Source organism: Herpailurus yagouaroundi, unplaced genomic scaffold (assembly GCF_014898765.1).
Source record: "Herpailurus yagouaroundi ecotype Mexico unplaced genomic scaffold, PumYag 188, whole genome shotgun sequence".
Lineage (NCBI taxonomy): Eukaryota > Metazoa > Chordata > Mammalia > Carnivora > Felidae > Herpailurus > Herpailurus yagouaroundi.
Genome location: NW_024412419.1, coordinates 20,700,494 through 20,725,780, shown reverse-complemented (window position 1 = coordinate 20,725,780; position 25,287 = coordinate 20,700,494). Strand labels below are relative to the sequence as shown.

Sequence of the window (25,287 nt, the reverse complement as noted above, 5' to 3'; positions counted from 1 at the left end):
TTGTTACTTATTCAGACTCACTCTCTTGAAAAGTTTTTTTTTTCCTTATTAAAAGTGGTTGTAAGTTTTCGGGGCAATTCAGAAATGTTGCTATACTTATATTTATTCAGTTTGTAATCTCTTCTCTCCTTTCTCCTTCTCTTCTCATCTCATCAGTTAGAGGCCTTTCTAACAAAATACACTTACCTCCTTGCACCTCCCATGGTCTGCCGAGCACCTCCAGCAAATCCTATGGCTCCCTCGAACATGGTTTGGAATCCTGTGATCTATCTGAAGAAGGCTAAATGTATCAGCATGTTTACCTGGAGAAAGGAGTTGGCTTTCCCACTACTTTTATCATCTCTCTTTATCAGCTTTTCCAAAATTGTATAGTTTGTCTGATACTTTGACTTTACTTGGTATATTTTTGGGAGGAAGCAGACCAGTCTTTTATACCAGTGACATAGAACTTACTAATTTTCAGTTATTTATCCATTCAGCAAATATTTCAGGAACTAGTCTTAGTATGTCCTACTTTTGGGCATATAATAGTGAACAACACAACAATTAAATGGTTTCTGTCTTCATCAAACTTAGTTTCCTGGAAATGGACATAAGGAACGATAGGGCAGTAGGAGCCATGACTGGGGCAGCTCGGCGGAGGGTGGGGAGGTGGGTCCAGGAAAAGATCTGGGAGGAATGATATCTAGGCTGAGTCGGTTCAGTGATGTGATGAAGAAGGGGCTGGAGCAGTAAGTAGCACTTACAAAGGCTCAGATGAGAGGGTTTGGCATGTTTGGGTAATTATATGTAGCCCATACTGATTGGGCTTGGGTGTGAGGTGGAATTTAAGAGTTGCATGAGCCAGACCTTTTAGTTGAGTTGGATAGTTAGGTTTCCCAAACCTAGCTTGATTGTAGGACTCTCTAGACTGAAGATTCCAGGTTCCCCAGGAGACTCTGATACAAGCAGATACAATGAAACTCACCCATTTGATTTTTTGCTTTCCTTGGGATTTGGTTATACAATAGAGATTGATATCCTGTTCTCATGAATGAAGAGAGCCATAATAAAGAAAGAAGAGTTAATCCTTTCTTATCCTTTCCCTCTACGTTTTGGCTACTCAGTATTTCTAGATTGTCTCCTATCTATCCAGGAGCTTCACCGGGCTCTCCACCTGTGGCTAGAGTTTTGCCTGTGTGTTTAGTTAGGACTTTTTGTACCATTTCTTGATAAGCTTGATACGTACTGTCTGACATATTAGTATTAAAGGGACATTTAGTGTATTTCTTATAATGAAGTATTCTCAAAATGAATGATAATGAAATGAACAGTAATCTCTTCTAGTTCAGAATACTCAAAGGGATAATCATTTTAGCTTCTTCACTGGGAACTTTCTGTTCTATTTTTTATGTGCCAAACTACCATATTTTCTGATCAGGAAATCAATATGACATTTATATAAGGGACATTTTTAAAAAGTGAAGGCTATTCTTAGAGCAGTATATGAGGGTTTTCCTTATAGATATCTGGCAAGAGGACTGCTTCAGAAGAAGGTAAATGTATCAGAAGTTTGAGAACCTGGATGGTTGAATGTTGGTACAATAAGATTTTAATAAAGTTCTAAAGTTACTGATTATATCTTGACTTGTAGAAATTATTTTGGGATTCAGACTGTTGTTAGATTTTAAAAATGATATTATGGCCAGGGATCCCTAGAATGTCTGAATCCTGTGCCATCCCACTGTTACTTCCTTTTTCCACTGGGTTTAGAGGGATATATTTTCACAGCGTAAAAAAAAATGGCAAAGGAAAACAGTGATAATTAATTCTTGACTAGCACCTTGAACTTAAGAGTAGAGATTTCTGGCAGACTGGGCTGGAGCTTATGGAGTTTCCCATTTCCCTCAACCAGTTCGCTTTGGACTTGTGTGATACTTGCTCTATTCCATTTTGCAGTACCTAAATCTAACTCTAACTGCACTGGAGAGAGAACCTGAAAGAGAGTGAGTTATATACCATATGTGCTGACTTTTTTGTACGGTTACTTCTCCAGTGGTAAACATGGTGTACAGTCTGATTGATCAGATTAGTAATCTTTCTGTTTGGTTAGTTGGGGATGGAACTTTCCTTTCCCAGCTTCTCACATTAGTTTCCCTACATACAAGTGGTATTGAAGGAAAGATTCACTCTAGTTATGAGTGTTCTCCCTCCGAGTTTTGTTAGGCTGGCAGACAGGATAATATAGGCAGAACTGCTGTCATGGTGCTGGGCATGGAGTGGGCATGAAGAAAGTGTGCCTGACCCTTCCTTACCCCTTTTGTTTTCTCAGAAGAAAAGCCTAGTTGCCATGTTATATATAGCCTGTGCCCATGCTGTGGAATAGAGTCACTTCCCAGTATTTAGAAATTAAATGGTAAGTCCAGTTGAACATATGTTGTTTGCCCTTTTTTCAGGTGCTCAGAATTTTGATGTCATACGACTATCAACTTATAGAACAGCTTGCAAATTACGATTTGTACAAAAGCGATGCAACCGTAAGTCATTTTCACTAATTTCTGTGATAGCTGGATAGTGCTCTCAATAATATAAATAAAAGGTTTTAGTATCTTTTGGTCCTCCTGTAATGTTAATTGAATTATTTTTGTCTTGAATGTTTATTAAAATGTAAGCTTTCTCATGGAAAGGACTTGTCCCTCAAAATGTTTACTAAATTCAATAATGTAATTGGTTTCGATGCTGGCATAGTATTAATGTTCTTTAAGTGGGAGAATTGCTTTCTCCTTCTCACTTCTTTAATCAGCTTCTGGAAGAAAAGAAAAACAGTATTTTGACAGAGGTGTGATAAATTAATTTTCTTGATTAAAATGAATTCAACATGAATCAGCCTTTTCTATAAGTAATCACTCCACAATTGCTACTTATAAAATAAGTAAATAAAAAATATATATGTGTATGTACGGATACATAGATATACACACATGGATATAGAATCTTTCTTAATTTCCATGAAGATTAACTTATGACAGAATTATTTCACTTTTCTTGTTTGTGTGTATTAATGAAAAACTGTTTTGTGTAATGGAAAGAACGTTGGCTTTGGAATTGGAAAAACCTTAGTTTAGTCCTGGTTTTAGCATTTACTATAAACACATGATGTTGGGTAAGTCACTTTACATCTAAATACTTCTACCCTACTTGAAGCGTTACTTAAAAGTCCTAGTATGAAATTCTCTCTAGGGAGTTTACCATGCCATCTTAAACTGAAGTCTCTGATTTCTCAAAGCATTGTTTTTCAAAGTATGGGTTTTGACCCACTAATGGTTCATGAAATCATTCTGATGGGCTGCAGCCAGATTTTAAAGCACATAATAGAGAAAAAAAGAGAAAGAAAAGAAATCAGAACACGAATTATATGGTAAGACAAAGCATTTTGTGAAACTTTTGTTTTTTATATATTTAGACGTGTGTGTGTGTGTGTGTGTGTGTGTGTGTGTGTGTGTGTGTGTTAAATATATTTCTGTGGGTTGTGGTAAAAAAGTTTGAAAATCACTATCAGAGCAACTACCGTTTTAATAATTCTTCCTGTAATTATTTTTGGGAAATGGTAGTGTATGTTTGCAGTGTTGAGAGTCTGAAAACAGACTAGTGGCATTAGTAATGTACAGTAAAAAGATGCATTGTTCTAGAAGCTTTATTTTGTCACATATGATTTTTTTCACACGTGAGCTAGGGAGAGAGACAGAGAGAGAGGGAGGGAGGGAGGGAGGGAGAGGGAGAGAAACTTAAGCAAGCTCCATGGTCAGTGTGGAGCCTGATGTGGGGCTCAGTCTCACGACCCTGGGATCATGACCTGAGCTGAAATCAAGAGTCAGACACTCAGGGCACCTGGGTGGCTCATATGGGCTCAGGTTGTGACCTCACGGTTAGTGGGATTGAGCCCTGTGTTGGGCTCTGTGCTGACAGCACAGAACCTGCTTGGGATACTCTCTCTCTGCCCCTCCCCTGCTTGTACTCTCTCTCAAAATGAATAAACATTAAAAAAAAAAAAAAATGAAGCATCAGACACTTAAGCAACCAAGCTACCCAGGCATCCCTCACATATGATTCTTTAATCAACCTGAAAAATTTTTTTTCTGTGGGTGTATAGTTTAAGTAGGAGTAAAATTTCAGTTTTATCCATATGTATGTTCAATTGTCCCTTACATGGTTTATTGAAAAAACTATCCTTTTTTCTTCACTGCCTCCAAATCTTCTCTTCATACTCATTAGGAGAAATGTATAATTGTTCAGGGGCGCCTGGGTGGCTTAGTCGGTTGAGCATCCGACTTCGGCTCAGGTCGTGATCTCACGGTTTGTGAGTTCAAGCCCTGCGTCAGGCTCTGTGCTGATAGCTCAGAGCCTGGAGCCTGTTCTGGATTCTGTGTCTCCCTCTCTCTCTGCCCCTCCCTTACTTGTGCTCCGTCTCTGTCTCTCAAAAATCAATAAACATTATGGGGCGCCTGGGTGGCGCAGTCGGTTAAGCGTCCGACTTCAGCCAGGTCACGATCTCACGGTCCGTGAGTTCGAGCCCTGCGTCAGGCTCTGGGCTGATGGCTCAGAGCCTGGAGCCTGTTTCCGATTCTGTGTCTACCTCTCTCTCTGCCCCTCCCCCGTTCATGCTCTGTCTCTCTCTGTCCCAAAAATAAATTAAAAAAAACGTTGAAAAAAAAATTAAAAAAAAAAATCAATAAACATTAAAAAAAATTAAAAAAAAATGTTCATAGCAGTTTCCGCATATGCTTTTAGACTCATGTGTTCCACTGGTCTATTTGTCTATCCTACCAGTAACTGTTATTATAACTTTATAATAAGTCTTAATATCAGAGCAAGTCTTCCTACTCTGTTTTTCTTTTCTTTTCTTTTTTTTTTAATTTTTTTTTAACGTTTATTTATTATTGAGAGACAGAGAGAGAAGAACATGAGCAGGGTAGGGGCAGAGAGAGGAGGAGACACAGAATCTGAAGCAGGCTCCAGGCTCTGAGCTGTCAGCACAGAGCCCGACGTGGCGTTCAAACTCACAAACCACAAGATCGTGACCTGAGCCGAAGTCAGACGCTCAACCGACTGAGCCACCCAGGCTCCCCTGTTCTGTTTTTCTTTTTAATATTGGGACAGTTTTGGTCTTTTTATATTTATTTTCATATAAATTTTAGAATCTAATTAACAATTTCTACTAAAAAGAAACAATAAAACAACACTGCTGGGATTTTTTCCATCTTTACTTTTTTTTTTTTTTTAGTTTATTTATTTTGAGAGAGAGATAATGTGAGTGGGGAAGGAGTAAAGAGAGGGAGGGAGAGAGAAAGAGAGAGAGAGACAGGCAGACAGAGAGAGAATCGCAAGTAGGCTCCATGCTGCCAGCACAGAGCCCGATGTGGGGCTTGAACCTGTGAAGCAGTGAGATCATGACCTGAGCTGAAACTGAGTTGGACACTTAACTGACTGAGCCACCCAGGTTCCCCTCTTGATTTCTTTTTAGTTATAATTTACATATAGTAAAATTTATCCTATTTTAACGTATAGCCCTGTGGCATTTTGTTGGGACTGCACTGAATCTATAGATTAAGGTGGGGAGAATCAACATATTTCTAATATTGACATTTCCTCCAATGAACATGGTATGTTCCTCCATTTATTTAGCTCTTTAATTTCTGCCAGTTAAATTATAATTTTTTTTTGTTTTTTGTGGAGATGTTTGCACTTCCTCCATTGGATTTATTCGTAAATTTTTGATGATTTATGATACTATTATAAATAGTATATAAAATTTAATTTTCTTTTTCTTTCTTTTTTATTTTATTTTATTAAAAAAGGTTTTTTTTAATGTTTATTCATTTGTGAGAGATGGAGAGAGACAGAGCATGAGCCGGGGAGGGGCAGAGAGAGAAGAAGACACAGAATCCGAAGCAGACTCCAGGCTCTGAGCGTCAGCACAGAGCCTGATGTGGGGCTCAAACCCATGGACCATGAGATCATGACCCAAGCTGAAGTCGATTGCTCAACTGACTGAGCCACCCAGGCGCCCCTTGTTTTATTTTTTTAAATGAGAGAGAGAAAGAGAGAGAGAGAGAGAGAGAGAACTGGAGGAGGGACAGAAGGAGAGAGAGAATCCTAAGCAGGCTTCATACCCAGCACAGATCCTGGCACTGGGCTCAGTCTCACAACTGTGAGATCATGACCTGAGCCAAAATCAGGAGTTGGATGCTTAACTGACTGAGCCATCCAGGCACCCCTAAAATTTCATTTTCTGTTACTAATAGAAATACAGTGACTTTTATATCTTGACTTGTATCTAGCAATCATTCCAGACTCAAATATCAGTTTTAGTAATTTATCTGGAGAAACTTTGATAGTCTGTGTGTAGAATTTTGTCATTTCTGAATAATGACAGTTAAATTTCATCATTTCTGAAACTTACATGGATAATTACTGCTTATTTATTTTGGTTTAGGACCCAAAATACAATAGAGATGATGATAGTTGGCATTTCCTTTTTTTTAATTGAAGTGTAGTTGCTACACAATGTTACATTTATTTCACATACACAACACAGTGATTCTACAACTCTGTATGTTACAATATGCTCACCGCAAGTGTAGCTGCCATCTGTCACCATACGGTGCTATTACGGTACCATTGACTATATTCCCTATGCTGTGCTTTTTATTCCCATGACTTACTCATTCCATAACTAGAAGCCTGTTATCTCCCGCTCCTCTTCACCCATTTTGTCCATCCCCCCACCCTCTTTCCTTTGGCAAGGATTAGTTCGTTTTCTGTATTTATGGGCCTGTTCTGTTTTTTGTTTGTTTGTCCATTTGTTTTTTACATTCCACGTATAAGTGAAATCATATGGTATTTGTCTTTCTCTGTCTGACTTATTTCACTTAGCATAATACCCTCTAGGTCCATCCATGTTGCAAATGGTAAGATCCCATTCTTTTTCATGGCCGAGTAATATTCCATTCTCTATATATGCCACATCCTTTTTATTTATTCATCTATTGGTGGACACTTAGGTTGCAACCATATATTGGCTAGTGTAAATGATGATGCAATGAACATAGAGGTGCATATATATTTTCAAATTAGTGTCTTTGTTTTCTTTGGGCAAATACCCAGTAGTAGAATTACTGGATCATATAGTATTTTAATTTTTAATTTTTTGAGGAACCTCCATACTGTTTTCCACAGTGGCCATACCAATTTACATTTGATGGTGAGCCTTTCTTATCTTATTCACATATCAGAGGAAAAGCTTTCAACATTTTACTTTTAAGTAATATGTTTGCTGCAGTTTTCTGTAAATACCCTTAATCAGATTAAGGACATCCCCTAGTATTGTGTTTCTTCATTTCTGAACATAAAGTTTATTTGAAAAGTGTTTTTTTTTTTTTTTGATGATTTCTGACAATCTCATTTTGATCAAAGAACATGGTTGATATTACTTGAATCCTTTGAAATTTGCCTAGATTAGCTTTATAACCCAGGATAAGCTCAATTTTCAGACAGGTGGTTTGCGCTCTTGAATATAAAGCATATTCTCTAATCACTAGGGGCAGTAATTCATATAGTGCCCTTTATGCCTACTCTTAATTGTCTACATCCGCACTTATGCTTTTGTATGTTTCCTCTATCACTTACTAAGGGAAATGTGTTAATTTCTCCCACTAAGCTTGTGAAATTTGTCTCCTTGAGGTTCTGTTAAATTTTACAATATATACTTTTGATGCTATTGTAGGGGAAGCAAAACTTTACCCTCTTAGGGTCTCTGGCTGGGCCTGAGAATTAAATGGACATAGACAGATTGGCAGTTTTGCACGCAGAGTTTTCCTGTACCTGGGAGCTCCCATAGGAAAATGAAGAACTGAAGGGGTGAGGAGGCATCAGTGCTGATACACTAGGAAGGAAGGAGTAGCAGTTGTGGAAAAGTAACTAAAATATATGGGGAGACTCAAGGAAGATAAGGGTTATTTTAACAAAGTCTATGCAGATTTCTCTTGGATTCAGTTCACTGTCTCTGGGGATAAGAATGTTTCTTTCCCTTTGGAATAAGGAGGGCATCTTTCACTTGGGAGTTTATTTCCTGCTTTCAGGAAAAAAAGAGGAGTTTAACATGACCTTCTTGGCACCTGCTGTTTTTCAAGTGTCTTTAGCTCAAAATAATCCTTATGCCAAAGTGGCATGTTTTGGGGTCCTATTCTGCCTCCTTTCACTATTCTATTAGATATAAATAAATGAAAAGTTCTTAGATATTCCTGGTGAAATAAAACTTTTAAGTTGTTGACAATTTATTTTCTTTGTGTTTCAGTCCATCTTGTTGATATCTGGAACATGATTGAAGCCTTCCGAGACAATGGCCTTAATACACTGGACCATACCACTGAGATCAGCGTGTCCCGCCTCGAAACTGTCATCTCCTCTGTCTACTACCAGCTGAACAAGCGCCTTCCTTCTACTCACCAAATCAGTGTGGAGCAGTCGATCAGCCTCCTCCTCAACTTTATGATTGCTGCATATGACAGGCTAGTACCTTACATGTTTACTTCATTTTAAGAATGTTTGTCTCTTAGTCATCCTTCTTCCAGAGTGTCTTGCTGAGTTGTCAACTTGGAATCACAGTTAAAAGGGAAATTACTCCATAGGAGTTCCTTCTAAAGACTGGTTAAATGCCAGAGTGACTTACTATCACATATTAAACTGCATAAAATTATGGAGAATCACAACACTGAGACATAGTGTTTGGTAACATTGTAAGTACCTTAGTATAGCTGTTCTCTATCCAGAGAAGTATAGCTAAGTTGTGAATTTGATTATGAGGCTTTCTATTTGACCTTGAAGCTAACCTTTCTTTACTCTGGAATAGTAAATGCCCCTTGACTCTAGTCTTGTTTTCTTCTCTTTATGTTTAGGATGCTGTTTTAATTTTTTTCAGTGCAGAACATTACCTTATACACCTTATAACACTAGAAGAAAACTATTTAAATGTACTACAAATTAAAACAAATAATTGGCTATATTTGTATTCATAGAGAATTAAGTTAGTATTGTAAAAAGCAAAAAAGAAATCATAAATGATGGAAGCATAGAATTTAATGTTTATATTGCGGGAACCAAGACTTTAGATTTTTGATTTCTGCTATACTGACAACCTTCCACTTTGGATGGGTTAATTCTTTCTGCTTCATTTTTTTCTCCCTGTAGACCTACTTTGAGTTTATACATTTGTAAAATGCTTTTATTTATTATACTTCATAATATTGAAGATTCTGTGCCTTGATAAAACTCTGCAGGTGACAAAGTCAAGTCACAACATAGGCACTCACTAAATTTATAACATTTTTATAAGATGTTATCAAATTAAATATTGTATCCATTTAATAGAAAATTATTTTAGGAAATTTGAATTTTTAAAACAAGAGTACACATGAGACATAAGTCCCAGAATTTGAATGCCATTTTGTTAGTAATTAGATTAGTGAATCCATAAGGTTAATTTTATATTGTCCAAGGAATGACTCTTTGGATACAAAGACCTTAGTAAAAATGTTATTCTGTGGTGAATAAGCAGCACTTATCATGACACTAACTCAGTGAGTAAATCAGTTCAGGATTGCACAATACAAATTAATTCAAGAAATAATTTTTTTTTTATACAAAATCAGAAATAAAAGTCATCTTACTTTTAAACAATGATAAAGCAGAAATTATATAAACTTTGATTCTATAACCATATCAAATAAGTTAAGTACTATGGCTAAGGAAGGAAGAAGGCAGAGCAAAGAGACAGCAAGAGAGAGAACAGGAATACCCAACTTAGGAGCAGAAGGTGCAGAGGTTCTGGGACATATTCAGAGATGGCTAGACACATCCAGAGGGAGACAACGGAAAACAGTAAGCAAACAGTAAATCATATGAAGACAATGCATAGAAGGGCATGCTACAGAGAACTAGGAAAAACAAAGAAAGATGAGTAAGTTAAGAAGAGGAAGGACTGTAGTATGACAGTGGTGAATTTGGTAATTCTCACATCATATCCTATTTAAAACTTTGGCCATAGGCATCAATAAATCCTTATATCACTGCTAACCTTGAAATCTTGAGTGTGTGTGTGCGCGTGCACGCGTGTGCGCCTGTGTATACATATGTATATATATGTACGTACGTAACGTACATATGTATGTATATGTATATATGATAACATCTTGTTTCACTCTCTGGTAATTTGAGATTGGCTTTCACATACTGGAAAAATGAAAGGATCTGGTTATTGGAATTTTATTTTTGAAAATCGTAGCATTTTGTGAAATATTTCAAATATTAGTCTCTGTATTGATTGGCCTCTTTATTACTTAGGCTGGAGAGTGCCTCTGATATGTAGAGTATGTAGTTTTTCATTTTTTTTAAGTACGCTTCACACTCAGCGTGGAGCCCAACGTGAAGCTTGATCTCCCGACCCTGAGATCAAGACCTGAGCTGAGATCAAGAGATGGATGCTTAACCCACTGAGCCCCCCTGGCACTCCTCTAGTTCTTTATTTTAATTAATATTTTCAGGATTTCATATTTTATAATTCCTAAGTTAGAATTTGAAGCACTAATTTGATTATTCTTAAATTCCCTTACCTCTGAATTTACAGTCAAATTTTGGCCAGCGTGTTTTGTTACAATTAAAATACATTGTAAGGCTGTAAAACAATAGTAAGAAACAAATAGGATCCAGACTTTGTTCCTCAAGTGTGTATCTTATTAGGAATTATTTTCTTTTTCTGCTGAGGATTTACACTATCTTATATTTGACAACTAAAACACAGAGAACAATGTTGTAAACATCTGTGTGTAGGACATTAGTAAAAGCTATGAGGAATAGCCAAAACACTTGGGTAGCCTCATTTTTTTCCTTATCAGGTCTTTAGTATAATAATATTGGTGGTAGTCATCTGGTCTGGTCTGAAGGTACAGCAGGCGATGCTGAGGGACTAGAACTCTTCCTTACTCTTCTTCAGTTGAGCCAATTCCATTATTTAGGGCTTGTGATTTGCAAACTCCCTTTCCATCACCAAAGTCTGTGTTAGGTTGGCGTCTTTAGTTGTAAGCAGTAGGAAGCCCACTGACGCGTGTGCTTTTGTAGCAGTGGGCGAATATGCTCACATCACCAAGGAGCCCAGAGGCCCAGAGGCAGGCCAGCCCTCTGTCTTCTTGCATCAGAGCTCTCACTTCCATTTTTCTCTTCGTAGTGGTTGTGGTTTTGCCCTCCTCTTGTATCAGCTTCATCCTTTTGCTACATCAAAAAATGCCTGCTGTCAGCTACTACATGCTTCCTGTTTCAAGTCTAGGGTAGCGGGAGAGAGCTGGTTTCTTTCAACACCAAACAAAAGTATATGAGCCTCCCTCCAGAAATGTGCATTTGGGCCATGCATGTGTAGATGTGATGCTTTTTAGCTCAAACAGATCAGGATTTGTGTCTCTGGAGTAGAGTGGTTAAATTCTTCCCCTCATTACATGATGCCTCACAGTGGTGGGGGGTGTGGTTGGACTAGCTATGAAGGAGATAGCTACGTGTCAACCCGAAACTGCTCACTGAGCATCATAAACTTGTGGCTCCCTTTCTTGTTAAATGGCCCCGTTCTCCACCCAGCTCCTTAAATCTGAAACCTGAGAATCACTTACACCCTTCCTTCTTCTCCACTCCCATTTCCATGCCAGTTACCAAGGCCTGTCATTTCTACATCTGTTTAAAAAAAATTTTTTTTTTAATTTTACATTTATTGATTTTTGAGAGACAGGGTGAGACAGAGCATGAGCAGGGGAGAGGGAGAGAGAGAACAAGACACAGAATCTGAAGCAGGCTCCAGGCTCTGAGCAAGTGTTCAGACGGAGCCCGATGTGGGGCTCGAAGCCACGAACCGTGAGATCATGACCTGAGCTGAAGTCGGATGCTCAACCGACTGAGCCACCCAGGTGCCCCCATTTCTACATCTTGACTCGCTCAGGTCTGTGTGCATCTCTCTGGCCCTACTACCACCCAGCCTGCCACCGTCATCTTCTGCCTGGACTGCTTCCGGGGCTTCTAACTGATCTTTTTACACGTGCTTTCTTCCCTCATTCGTTCTTAGAGGTAATAAACATCATGAGCCCTACTATCTAACCCAGGAACTTGACATTAGCAATAACTTAAGTTTATCTCTCCTGTCTCATCCCACTGACCTGCACATAACTAAAGTGAATCCGATTCTGATTTTGCGTTACTGTGTTCTTCTTAACAGTTTTTTCCCCACGTATATAGGCATAAACACAGTGTTGTTTAATTTTAATTATTTTTACTAATTGTAAAAAAGAAATTCATGCTGTCTGGCTGTCTGTACTATTACCTCATTTACTTTTCTCATTCATTTCATGTTTTTTTTTTTAACTTTTTTTATTTTATTTATTTATTTATTTATTTATTTTTATTTATTTTTTATTTACTTTTGGGACAGAGAGAGACAGAGCATGAACGGGGGAGGGGCAGAGAGAGAGGGAGACACAGAATCGGAAACAGGCTTCAGGCTCCGAGCCATCAGCCCAGAGCCCGATGCGGGGCTCGAACTCACGGACCGCGAGATCGTGACCTGGCTGAAGTCGGACGCTTAACCGACTGTGCCACCCAGGCGCCCCTAACTTTTTTTATTCTTGAGACAGAGAGAGACAGAGCATGAACGGGGGAGGGTCAGAGAGAGGGAGACACAGAATCGGCAGCAGGTTCCAGGCTCTGAGGCTTCAGCACAGAGACTGACGCTGGGCTCGAACTCACGGACTGCAAGATCATGATGTGAGCCGAAGTTGGCTGCCTAAACGACTGAGCCCCCAGGCACCCCCAGGCGCCCCCAAATGCCCCCATTCTGTAATATATTGTAACACTTCATTCATGTTGCATGTAGCCATAGTTCAGTTATTCTCGCTGTTGCACAACGTTCTGTTGTAATACTGTACCTGTCGTGTTCTCCAGGTTCTTGCTGCGGGAAACAGCACTGCCTGGAGGGTCCTGGCTCATGCGTACAAGTGTTCTAGACTGCTCTCTTGGTCCTAAACTGAGGAATGGAATTGCCAATTCGGGGTGGGGGGGAGGTGCGGTACATGAAATTCAGCTTTAGAGGATAGTATCAAATTATTTTAACAAATTATACCAGTGCATAAGAGATCCTTTCAATCCACATTCTTTCTGAAAGTTTTAGAATTGTCAGACTTTTTAGTTTTTTTGCTAAGTGATACCTCATTGTCTTGATTTGCATTTTCTTGATTATCAAGCATGTCTTCATGGGTTTCTTAACCAAATATATTACTTCTGTGAAATGCCTCTTCGTGTCTTTTGCCTGTCGTTCTAGCATGTTGTTTTTTCTTTTTGTACTGATTGTAGGGGCTCTTCATAGACTCTCGATGACAGTTTTTTCTTGGTTATATGTGTTGCACATATGTTCTCTCCATTTACTTTTCATAGGATATCTTTCTCTTCAAATGTTTTTAATGAAAAATTTCAAATATTTACAAACATAGAAAGAATATTATAATAAATCTCAAGCTATCTATCACTCAGCTTCAGTAATTACCAGCACATCCCCAAACTTACCTCATCTGTATCCTCAGGATCTTCACCTCCACCCTCCCTCTTTTCATGCCTTCTTTGAAGCAGATCTCAAGTATCATTGTTTCATATGTAAATATTCCAGTGCCTACATTCTAATGTGTTGCAGTACCATTTTCCCTCAGCTTTGCTCCAAGAAATACTACTGCTTAGAATGGAATGAAATTACACCTTAAATGGAACAAACCTATAAAGAAATCATACATCTAATGAAACTAGGTTTGGATAAAATCTTCAAAATACATCAGTATTGAACATATTAATGAAAGGTCAGAGTTATTGTTTACCATCTAAAAGAGCAGTATAAAACACTGTTGCTACTTTGAACAATCTAAAGATTTCTTTAGTGTCATGAGTTTTATGTATCTAATTTTGATGGGTAAATATGGAAGAAGTTGCTGTGTAGTTTGGAAATATGGCTAAGAACTGTTTTAAAGTCTTGCTCTGACAATTTGGACATATTTAAAAGTTTCCATGGTTTCCTCTTAATACTGAATGCTAAAAACAAAACAATATAAAAAAAACAAAGCAAAAACAAACTCTTTCATTCTAAATAAAGCAGTTGTATTCCTTAATTTTGAATATGCCCAGCTAGTGTATTATGGAATGGATGTTGCTGAAAAAGATAACATTAGGTTACAGTCTTCCTCATTTGTGATTTTTAAGGAAAACTATCATATCCTGGGAGGCATAAATACTTGATATATTTATGTGCAGTATTTACTGTTATCTCTGCTTGTTGTCAGATGGATTCAGGATGGCAAGAAAAAATACAGCCAAATACAAGTGGGAGAGAACTAGGACTGAGTGGGAAGAGTTTGGGGTTCACAGAAGCAGCACATTTAACTCTTGCAAGGATGTGAGCATAACTCCTTTAGGAAATTTCCGGGGGTTGGTGGAGAATGAGGTAGGGATTTGGGGTGTTTTAAAAAGATGAAATCCTCAGCAGAAACCTTGTGTGAAATGGAGAGAAACAGCTGCTCTGGTGGACCAGGAGGAGGACAGCCCACCTGCCTGCCCTGCGTCCCCCACACTGCCTGGTGGTTGTCTTGATGGTGTCACCAGAACTGGTTCACTGAGTCACAGTCTGAGTACTTGGTGCCAGGATTATTCAGGGAGCAGAAATGAGTGAACTTGAAGTTCACTTACTCTTCCCATCACTTACTCATTATTTTGTAGCTTTTCTTTCAAGAGAAGTCATGCATTCATGTTAATTTTCAAAGAATCTTCTTGATTCCAGGATATGCAGATCTGAAAAGGGTTTGACCATTAGCTAATATTTCAGAAAAACAATTTTTTGCTAATTATTTTGGCCTTATCTTACTGTTTCCTTTTTATGTGTTTATTTTTGTATTGTTGTTTTTTTTAATGTTTATTAAAATTTTTTAAAAAATATTTGTTTATTTTTGAGAGAGAGAGAGAGACAGAGCACGAGCGGGGAAGGGGCAGAGAGAGAGGGCGACACAGAATCTGAAGCAGGCTCCAGGCTCTGAGCTGTCAGCACAGAGCCGGATGTGGGGCTTGAACTCAAGAACCGTGAGATCATGATCTGAGCCGAAATTGGACAATTAACCGGTTAACTGACTGAGCCACCCAGGGGCCCCCTAAATGTATGTTTATTCTTGAGAGAGAGAGAGAGAGAGAGAGAGAGAGAGTGAGAGCATGAGCAGGGGAGGAGCAGAGTGAGAGAGAGGGGCAGAGGATCTGAAGCAGGCTCTGCATGCTGACAGCAGTGAGCCTGATGTGGGGCTAGAACCCACAAACTGTGAGATCATAACCTGAGCCAAAGTTGGATGCTTAACCAACTGAGCCACCCAGGTGCCCCTATTTTTTGTTTTTGTTTTTAAGAAAAGGCAAGAAAGGGCATGCTTCTTCTGAGTGTGTTACTTTTTCCTTGCCTTTGTTTCTCTGAAAGTGAGGAGAGAGGTAGTAACAGAGAGATCTCTAGTCCATTCGGTACCTCCAAATTAATGTGATTAAGACACCTTTTTCACCTCAAGAACCTTCCAAAACTCCCTGTGGTTTTTGAACGAGATTCGTACTCCTCACTTCTAATGGTATCAGTCCTTGATTCCCTGTACATACCAAGCTCTCAGTAAACTACTTGAGGCACTTCTCAATTTTTCTAATATGATATGCTCCCATTTCTCTCCAAGCATACTTACCCCAACCCCTACCCCACCCCGCTCAAGTTTTTATATACTCTGTAGCCTTCCTTTTTACCACCAACCCCACTTTTATCCCTTTGATGACCTATGGTATTTGTCTGTGTTATTATTTTGACCTTAAGTTATACAATGCTCTAAACTGCTTCGTAAGTGTACAAATAAGGTTGAAAGCCCTTGAGAGCAGAGATTCTACCTTATACTTTGATTACTTGATAAACACAATGCTGAATTCTTAATAAATATTTGTAAGGTTGAAATGAGAATTAGCAGGCATTCTGATTGTGATAAAACTGAATAATATTCTAAGTTGATTTTACTTGATTAAGCCATTTGACATTTGCCAAATGGATTCTTGATTTGCAGGTGATTATTGCATAATCCATTCACTGTGAAGTTTTGTAAATTAAGATTAATTGGAAAAATATGAGTTTTTGAAAATCAACAAGAAATGTTCTTTTACTTTTAGCTGCATGTGGTAATTGGACTAGTAGCAGTGTTTGTAAAGTAGAAGTCTATTTTTATGTGAGAAGTACTAATTTATGGTTGGCAGCAGCCACAATTGTTTGTTAAAGATGTAGAAACAGCTTGTTTCTTAAGTAAAAAATGCCCCCTGTAGTCTTGTTTTCAAAAGTATTAATTTGCATAGCAAGTTCTTCTTAGCGCAAAGCTATAAACACCATCCAGATTAGGTTAGTTTAAATATTTTTTTAAAAATAGGTAGAATTTGAGACTTTGCTGAACTGAAATGAGCAAGCTCCCAGCGAAAGGGCACAGGTGAGGACGGCGAGGCTTCTGAAGGTGCCTGCATGTTAAAACATAGCAGTGTTTACTCAGGGTGACTCACTGTCTGCTTAGCTTGGCACGGAGCTCATCGTGGTGTTTTCTCAGTATTGGATAATAAGAACTCTTTTTAGAAGTCATGTGCATGGTTTATTGTCAGACCATAAAATGATAGGTCTGTAGCAGTGAATCATGCAGGGAAGTCTGAGAAAGAGAGGCATGATATTTCTTACCGAGGGAGGGTGCTCCCTGGAGAGACTCTGGGTGGGGTTAAAATAACAAGTTTCCTTACTCCCATCATCCTCAACAAACACTACCTGTTTGCCCTCTCATTTTAGTATCTTTATGCAGGGGTTAATATTTACTGTTACTTGTTTTTTTAAAATAATTTTTTCACATTTATTTATTTTTGAGAGAGAGAGAGCATGATCAGGGGAGGGGCAGAGAGAGAGAGGGAGACACAGAATCCGAAGCAGGCTCCAGGTTCCGAGCTGTCAGCACAGAGCCCAACGCGGGGCTTGAACTCAAGGGTGAGATCATGACGTGAGCCAAAGTCGGACGCTCAACTGACTGAGCCACCCAGGCACCCCTACTGTTACTTATTTTTTTTTTTTAATTTCTTTTTTCAACGTTTTTTATTTATTTTTGGGACAGAGAGAGGCAGAGCATGAATGGGGGAGGGGCAGAGAGAGAGGGAGACGCAGAATCGGAAACAGGCTCCAGGCTCTGAGCCATCAGCCCAGAGCCTGACGTGGGGCTCAAACTCACGGACCGCGAGACCGTAACCTGGCTGAAGTCGGACGCTTAACCGACTGTGCCACCCAGGTGCCCCCCTACTGTTACTTATTAAGTATTCACCTACTAACTCTGAAGCTGTCATAGGTCAGATTTTCAGTTGAACCACATTTTTTTTGGTGATAAAACCGAATCCTATTCGAAGACAACGGATTCTGGGATGAACTTGGATTTTACCTCGGAAGGACTGAGAACATAGGTGTCGGGGAGGTTGTGTGTGCCACGACCAAGGGCAGCTAACCCTTGAGTTTTAAATGTAACTTGACTTGTATACAGGTTAAATTCAGGTGTCTGCTGGGAAGGATTGAGACTGAGTTTTTCCAAGAAGAAAGAATCAATTAGATAAAGGACATAATCACAGGGTGTTAGGCTGCTAAGTGGCTGCAGCTCCTCTCTGCTGCCTCTAATTCTAGGCAAGAATGCAGGGGCGATAAGGCAACCCTAGAGAACACAGTGATAGTGACACTTTCCCTTTGCTTTGTTTGGGGGCAGCTGCAGGAAGTTTTAGTTAGGCTTAAAGTAGACTGAGGAACCCAGTGCCAAGAAAAGCATTCAGAGCAAAGGAGTAAATGCTGACGTTTGGCCTACTAAGCAAACAGTTGAGAGGTGGGGGAGCTAAGATTCTTTCTGTTTGAAGAGAAAAATGTAAATAACGTGATTTCAGCAAGAATTCTGAGTATACCCTTTCACTAATTTTATTAAGTGATTATTTCTGTATGCTAAATTATACTTAGATTTTACATCAGTATCTTTAGTAAGTATTTAAAGTATCCTTAAATACACCATTTCTTAATTTGTTTATATCAGTATTTACTTTTGAAAGGTTGAATAAACCTTTTGATGGTTGAAACTGTGAGCCTAAAACTGTAAGCATTGTAAGTGGGAAGGTTAGTTCGTAATTCAGACTTGAACCCACTGCCCCATTTTCAGGATACACAATTATATATTTATAAACAGATTCTTAAACATGTTCAGTAAGCGTCATTCCTAAATCTCTCTGTCTGTAGGTCCTCATGATCCTTAATCTCAGATACCGCTCCTTTCTCCTTACTTAAAACACCCCCCACCTTGCTTATACGTTCCCTTTATCCTCTTGAGTTACACATTGACACGTACATGGATTTCCCCTCACCCTCAATAAAGCATGTGATGTTACGCGCACACATATTAGCACACCCCAAAAGGGCATGCAGGCAGAAAGGGGAGAAGATTCACGGTGCGATGGGTGGGAGATTATGTGTGGATATTGCTGTGTGGCTGTACAAATAGGAAAATGGTTGGAAAGTAGATCTGAGAGATGACGAATTAAGGGACCACACATTACTGATAATAGTTGAGGGGTGACACACACACACTGTCCTGTTAATACATCTGATCAGAGGTCAGTCATTGAGATTAGTAATAATCTTAATGAGTGGAGGGGTGGCTCAGTCGGGTAAGTGTCCATCTTCAGCTCAGGTCATGATCTTGGGGTTCATGGGTTTGTGCTCCATGTCGGGCTCTGCGCTGACAGCTCAGAGCCTGGAGCCTGCTTTGGATTCTGTGTCTCCCTCTCTCTCTGCCTCTCCCCTGCTCACGCTGTGTCTCTCCCTCTCTCAAAAATAAATAAACATAAAAAAAAGTATAAAAAATAACGAGTGGAAAAGGATACAAGTGCTGATCTAAGTTAGTTGAGAAGGATGTTGTTATCCTGTATTTGAATATAAGACTTTCTGAATTTGGAACTAATATCTGCATTAAAGCTGAGTAAAGAATATTTGAATAAGGGATACGAAGTATTTTAAATATTAGTATTTTAAATATTAGCTTCTAAAGCATTCTGAAGGTTTTTAAGAAAAAAGTGTTAAGTGCTCTTATGATAATATTTAGAAGTAAAGGTGTCATAGTACCCATTAAGACCTGCCATATGGCATTTATTGATGGGTACTGTACGTTAAATCTTTCTTGAGTAACAGAGTTGAGTTTGACCTGGCTCTCTTGTCAGCATGCCGGGCTCTGCTGCACTCTTCTGTTCGCATAAATGGCATCAGTTTCTTCTTTGCATCAGGAATAGATATCCTTTTTTCTCTTTGAAGGAAGAACATGAGATTTGGAGCCAGAAAGAGTTATACAATCACAATATGATTAATTCTCTTTAATCTTTCATTATGTCCTTTGATTTTATCATTACCTGCAAAATAAAAGCTGAAGTCTTAGTATTGCCTTCAAAGTTCTGTGTTAGTAGTTTTCAGCTCAGGATGCATATTAAAATAACATGAAAAACTTTTTAAAAATATCAAGAACAGGGTAGGGTTTTGGCATCTGGATTTTTGTGTCCACATTCATGAGGGATACTGATTTTTTTTTCTTTTGTTGTAATAGATTATTGTGTTTTTGGTATCAAAATAGTACTGGTCTCATAAAAGAATTGGGAAACGTTTACTCCTTTTTTGTTCCCTCAAAGAGCTTAGAAATGCAATTATTTCTTCTTTAAATGTTTAGAATTCACCAGTATAGCTCTCTGCATGAGGAGCTTTCTTATTTGGAAAGCTTAAAAATACAGATTTAGTTTCTGTGATAGATACGGGCCTATTGAGGTTATCTGTTTCCTCAGCATGAGCTTTAATACTTGGTGTTCTTCGAGGAGTGGTTTGTGTCTGGTTCATTTAAGTTGTTGAATTTATGGACACAATGTCTTTATATTTTCTTATTTCTATCATGTTTATAGAAGCCTTAGTTGATAACCCTTCTTTCATTCTTGATATTGGTATTACCAATATCTTTCTTTTTTTCTTAGACTGGCTGGAGGTTTGTCAATATTACTGATTTATTCAAAGAACCAGCTTTTGGTTTTATTCATTTTTCTCTATTTTTCTGTTTTTTAATTTCACTGATTCCTGCTCTTATGCATATTTTTTTTCTTTTGCTTGTTTTGGGTTTAATTTGCTGTTCTTTTTCTAGTGTCTTAAGATTATTGACTTGAGAACTGTCTTTTCTAATATAAGCATGTTTAATACTTACAAAGTGAAAAGTGCCCGTACACTCATGCTTTCCTTTGGCTGCCTTTCCACCCTGGATGCAACCATTGTTATTTTTTCAATATCCTTTCACAGAATGCTACATAGCATTCTAGCAATTATTTTCTTCCATGCTTTGCTTTTTTTTTTTTTTTTTTAACTTAGTAATCTATCCTGGATATAACTCTTTATCTTTCACATATTCTTTTTTACTATTTTTTATGATAGCATAAATAGCCAGTCTTTTATTAATGGGCATTTAAGAATAGGGCCTGGGTGGCTCAGTCGGTTGAGCAACCGACTTTGGCTCAGGTCATGGTCTCGCGGTTTGTGGATTTGAGCCCCGTGTCGGGCTCTGTGCTGACAGCTCAGAGCCTGGAGCCTGCTTTGGACTCTGTGTCTCCCTCTCTCTCTGCCCCTCCCCTGCTCACGCTCTGTCTCTCTCTGTCTCAGAAATAAATAAACTTAAAAATTAAGAATAGGGCCTGGGTCTTGGTATTTTTAACATTTTTATTCTTTTTATGCATTTCATTATGAAAAATTTTATGCATACAGTTTATATATTTTAAGTGTCTTTTAACTTCTAGGTTTCCCTTCATCATTTTCTGCCTTAAACCATTAGCCTTGTCCAGTAATGGTAACTGTCGCTTTCCCAGGATTCATTTATTTTAAACAGTTTATACTGAGAATTAGAAAATGCCTGCAGAAGGATACCTAAAACAGAGTACAGTGTAATGAATCATTGTAAAGCAGATGTCCCATGTAGGTACTATGGAGGCCAAGGAGTCAAGGACTGTCAGCACCTGGAAAGCCTTTCGTGTGGTCCTTTTGTGTCTACCCTTCCCTTCTCCCACAGGTAATCAGTATCCTGATTTTTATGGAAATCTCTTCTAAGATTAATTCTTACTTTCCCCTGGATACTCTCACTTCATGAAATCTGTATCTGCAAACAACGGTTTGAGCAAGTTTACCTTAAAAAATGTCATTAGCTGTGTAGCGAGGCTCCGTCTACTGTTGATGAGCCCTGCCGCTTCATTCTTGCTCGCTGGCCATCAGGCATGCCTGCTCCCACTCTGGACTTCAGGAATGGTTTCTTTTGTTGCTTCATCTTTCTGGGCCACTTCACTTCAGGATACAGACTGCATCCAGTGGAGTTCTTAGTTGTAAGCAATAGAAACCATCTCTGGGGGCATCTGGGTGGCTCAGTTGGTTGAGCGTCTGACTTCAGTTCAGGTCATGATCTCACGGTTCGTCAGTTCAAGCCCTGCATTGTGCTCTCTGCTGTCAGCATGGAGCCCTCTTCGGATCCTCTGTCCCTTTCTCTCTCTGCCCGTCCTCCACTCGCCGTCTGTCTGTCTGTCTGTCTGTCTCTCAATGAGTAAACTTTAAAAAAAAAAGAAACTGTCTCTGGCTAATTTATTAAAAGGGCATGTGTGACCCACAGACTCTCTAAGAAGGCTGGGAAAGTGGGCCTGATGACCACACCACCAAGAACAGATCTCAAAATTGTCACAAAAACGCTCTAATGAAGACACCACTGCCACCTCTCTGGGGCACTGATATCGTTGCTTGAACCCCACATACCACTGACGCTGGGCCGTGGGCCTGCCACAAGTGTCTGTGTCTCTGCCCGCTCAGGGAGCTGGAGGTAACTGCTAGTGCAGCCATGCTTGCTGGTGGGATCTTTGGAGTTCCTCCTTCTACAAGCTAATGGTTTTCTATTTGGTCTAGAGCGGGTGCGTCTTACTGGCAGAGCTTGTGGCATGTGGCTGTGTCTCAGTTTTGAAGAAAGATGGGAAAGCAAGTGGGTGAGGTTTTCTTTGTTTCTTTCTTCACACTTGGGTCGTAGGACACGTATTTGTCTCGTAATATAAGGCATGCTTAAAGGTAGACTTGGCATTTAGATGGTTGGTGACCAAAAAGAAATGTCCACTGTAGAAGTTCTGTATTGGTTTTAGAAATCCATTCCTCTTAGTAGCTGATGTTCTTTGTAGCTACTCGTGTTGTTTGTACAGTGCAGGGGGTGTTTGACACAGGCATATTCCTTATATTGCCAGGTGCCATATAAGATGTGGAGCGGTGCCTGTATTTCTGGAGAACTTTTATTTTAAAAACCCCATCCCAGGGAAGCCTGGGTGGCTCAGTCAGTTAAGTGTCGAACTCTTGGTTTTGGCTCAGGTTGTGATCTCATGGTTAGTGAGATCGAGCCCTGCATTGGGCTCCGTGTGCTGACAGTGTGGAGCCTGCTTAGGATTCTCTCTCTCCCTCTCTCTGCCCCTCCCCCGCTTATTCATTTTCTCTCTCTCTCTCTCTCTCTCAATAAGTAAAACAACTTAAAAATAATAAAAACCCCATCCTAATTTTAGCTAATTACAGGGATTCTGGCTTTATCTTATGAATAAACTTAAAGAGATGTAATAGTCGAAAGTCATACTGTAACAAGCATTAGTATTTCCTGGAGATCTTTTCACTGAGAACTTTCTGGCTTATAAACCCTTTGCCTTTTTTTCAAGTGCGATCTTACTGTATAAAAGTTTTGGAAAATGGAAGTCACCCTGTTAGGACCATAAGCACTTGCTTTTCAAAACCAAGGTGATATAGTTCTCATCACTGCAGAGGTATTTAGAGGTATTTTACTCTTACTGTGAAACTTTGTAAGCGCAAGCTTTATAAAATGAACACAAAAGCCCATTGTTAGTTTACAAGTGATGACTTTAAAAACCTGCTAGTGAGGTTTTCATCTGCTGTGAAACCAGGGAATAGTTGGATGGAGGGAGCAGTGGCCAGGTTGGGTCAGAGGGGCTTGCAGACACTGTCTTGTCTCTGCAGGTGGTGTGTGGCATTATTTTAGATAATTCATGTATGTTTGACATTTCATCTCCAGTTACTAAAAAAGAATTAATATTACTATCCCTTCCCCTTCAGTTTTCTCACAGCAGTGGTATGGGAAGATCTGAGACAGATACGATCAAGCTTCTTAGAATAAACACATTGTAACGTAAGGATGTCATAGTAAGAACAAAGATGAATGTACTATAAAACCTTTATAGCAGTGTGCACCCTGTGGGTTTACTATATAACAATAAACTGTTGTTATCATGCTAGAAGGGACACATTTCTGAATTATTCAAACCAGGTGGTGCCTCAGTTTTGAATACTAAAAACAACTCAAATGTGAATTCAATGGGCTAAATTGATAGGAAATTTATTTCTGGTTCATCCATTTGGCCTCTGTCTACATAGCCAGTAGAAAATTCTTTACAGAATGTTTATAAAGCTCATTTCCAAATAATTCAGGTTACTTTTAGCACTCTTTACCTAACATGCATGAGGCCTTAATTCTACAAAGGAAAAACAATCCAAGGTTTCTAAAAATTCAAGGTAATAATTGTAGAATATAATGGTAGGGGTGAATGTACTGGTTGCTTGATATTTAGTGATACATTTGATTAATGCTTTTGTGGTCCAGATAGCAATTGTTCTAATATAATTTATTTTGCAGTGAGGGCCGAGGCAAGTTGACCGTATTTTCAGTTAAAGCTATGTTAGCAACGATGTGTGGTGGAAAAATGCTGGACAAATTGAGATGTAAGTACTTTCATATTATTTGAAAGATTTTATTTTCCAATTAGGACCTTTAAACAGTTTTAAATGAATGTTGTCAGAATTTTGGATGATACTGTAATGAACTTTTTTGTGTTTTTACTACATCATTCCCTTTGTAACAACTGGGAACTGGCTCAGAATATGTCAGTTATGCCACCTACTGTTGAAATGGACAAATTGGTTGAATTAATTTGTTTAGTTTTTTGTTTTTTGTTTTTTGTTTTTTTTTTAGAATAAAGTAACAAAACTGAAGAGATTCAGAACAGGAACATGGACCTTAAAAAAGTCTTTTAAAAATGTTTCCTATATTATTAAAAATTTTGCTTGCAGATGATTATGCTGATTGCTTTTAGTTAGAAAAGAAATTTGATTATTTTTACCAGGTTTGGTTAAGATTAGCCCTTTAAAAAATAAGCTTATTCTTCATCAGAGGGTATTTGCTATGATTAAGCTTTTCCTTAGTACCTTAGAGTGCAGCTCAGTTATTTAGAAATTTATAGTCTTTTTTTTTTTTTTTTATTGTTGCTAAGTCTTTTCTTACTGTTGGCCATTTTGTCATTTTACTGTTCCCTAAGTATACTGTAGGATTAAGTGACATCAAAGGAAGTGACATTCACAGTAATTTAATTTTGCTGCTTATGGTTTTCACTTATTCATTCATTAGATAGTTACTAACTGCCTGAGATATGCGAAACATCGTGCTAAGTGCTTTGCATATATTTTCTCACTGAATGTTTAAAATTTCTTTGAGCAGCAGGTGGTATTTTCTCCATTTTACAGACAAGTTAACTAAGGGGGTAAAGCTGGGATTTCAACTCAGGCTGCTGAGCTTCTAGCCCTGCTCTAAGCTATTTTGTTGTCCTCCATATACTGATGCTGTGATGGGCGATGCACATACGATGCAGTACAAGGAGCAAAGTGCCATACTACACGTAAGGAGCTCTGGCAGGTTTCAGGGAGGTGAGATTGAAGCTGTGGGTTTTAATGAAGTGTTGAGATACCCTGTGAATTGCTTTGTTGGAGAAACTGGGTCATTTGTTCAGTAGCATTTCTCATGGACTGGATTTTGATGATTGCATCCCTGTGATGTTCCTTTGCGTCCTACATTTTTTGTTTTAATTAAAAGCTATAAATGCTTGGTTGGATTTATTTTTTTTTTTTAATTTTTTTTTTTAACGTTTATTTATTTTGGGGACAGAGAGAGACAGAGCATGAACTGGGGAGGGGCAGAGAGAGAGGGAGACACAGAATCGGAAGCAGGCTCCAGGCTCTGAGCCATCAGCCCAGAGCCTGACACGGGG

The 25,287-nt window shown here is 38.7% G+C and overlaps 1 protein-coding gene across 16 annotated transcripts in view; it reads left to right on the top strand.

Moving 5' to 3' along the window:
* DTNB (dystrobrevin beta) overlaps positions 1-25,287 on the top strand; it is a 215,950-nt gene that overhangs the window by 7,083 nt on the left and 183,580 nt on the right. For all 16 annotated transcript variants that reach the window (XR_005797200.1, XR_005797199.1, XR_005797198.1 and 13 more), the window contains exons 2-4: positions 2,436-2,516; positions 8,333-8,546; positions 23,883-23,968. Coding sequence is in view for 13 of the 16 variants with exons in the window: in XM_040496241.1 (XP_040352175.1) it covers positions 2,436-2,516; positions 8,333-8,546; positions 23,883-23,968 (381 nt within the window). In the remaining 3 variants the exon portion in view is untranslated. The remainder of the gene's footprint in view (positions 1-2,435; positions 2,517-8,332; positions 8,547-23,882; positions 23,969-25,287) is intronic.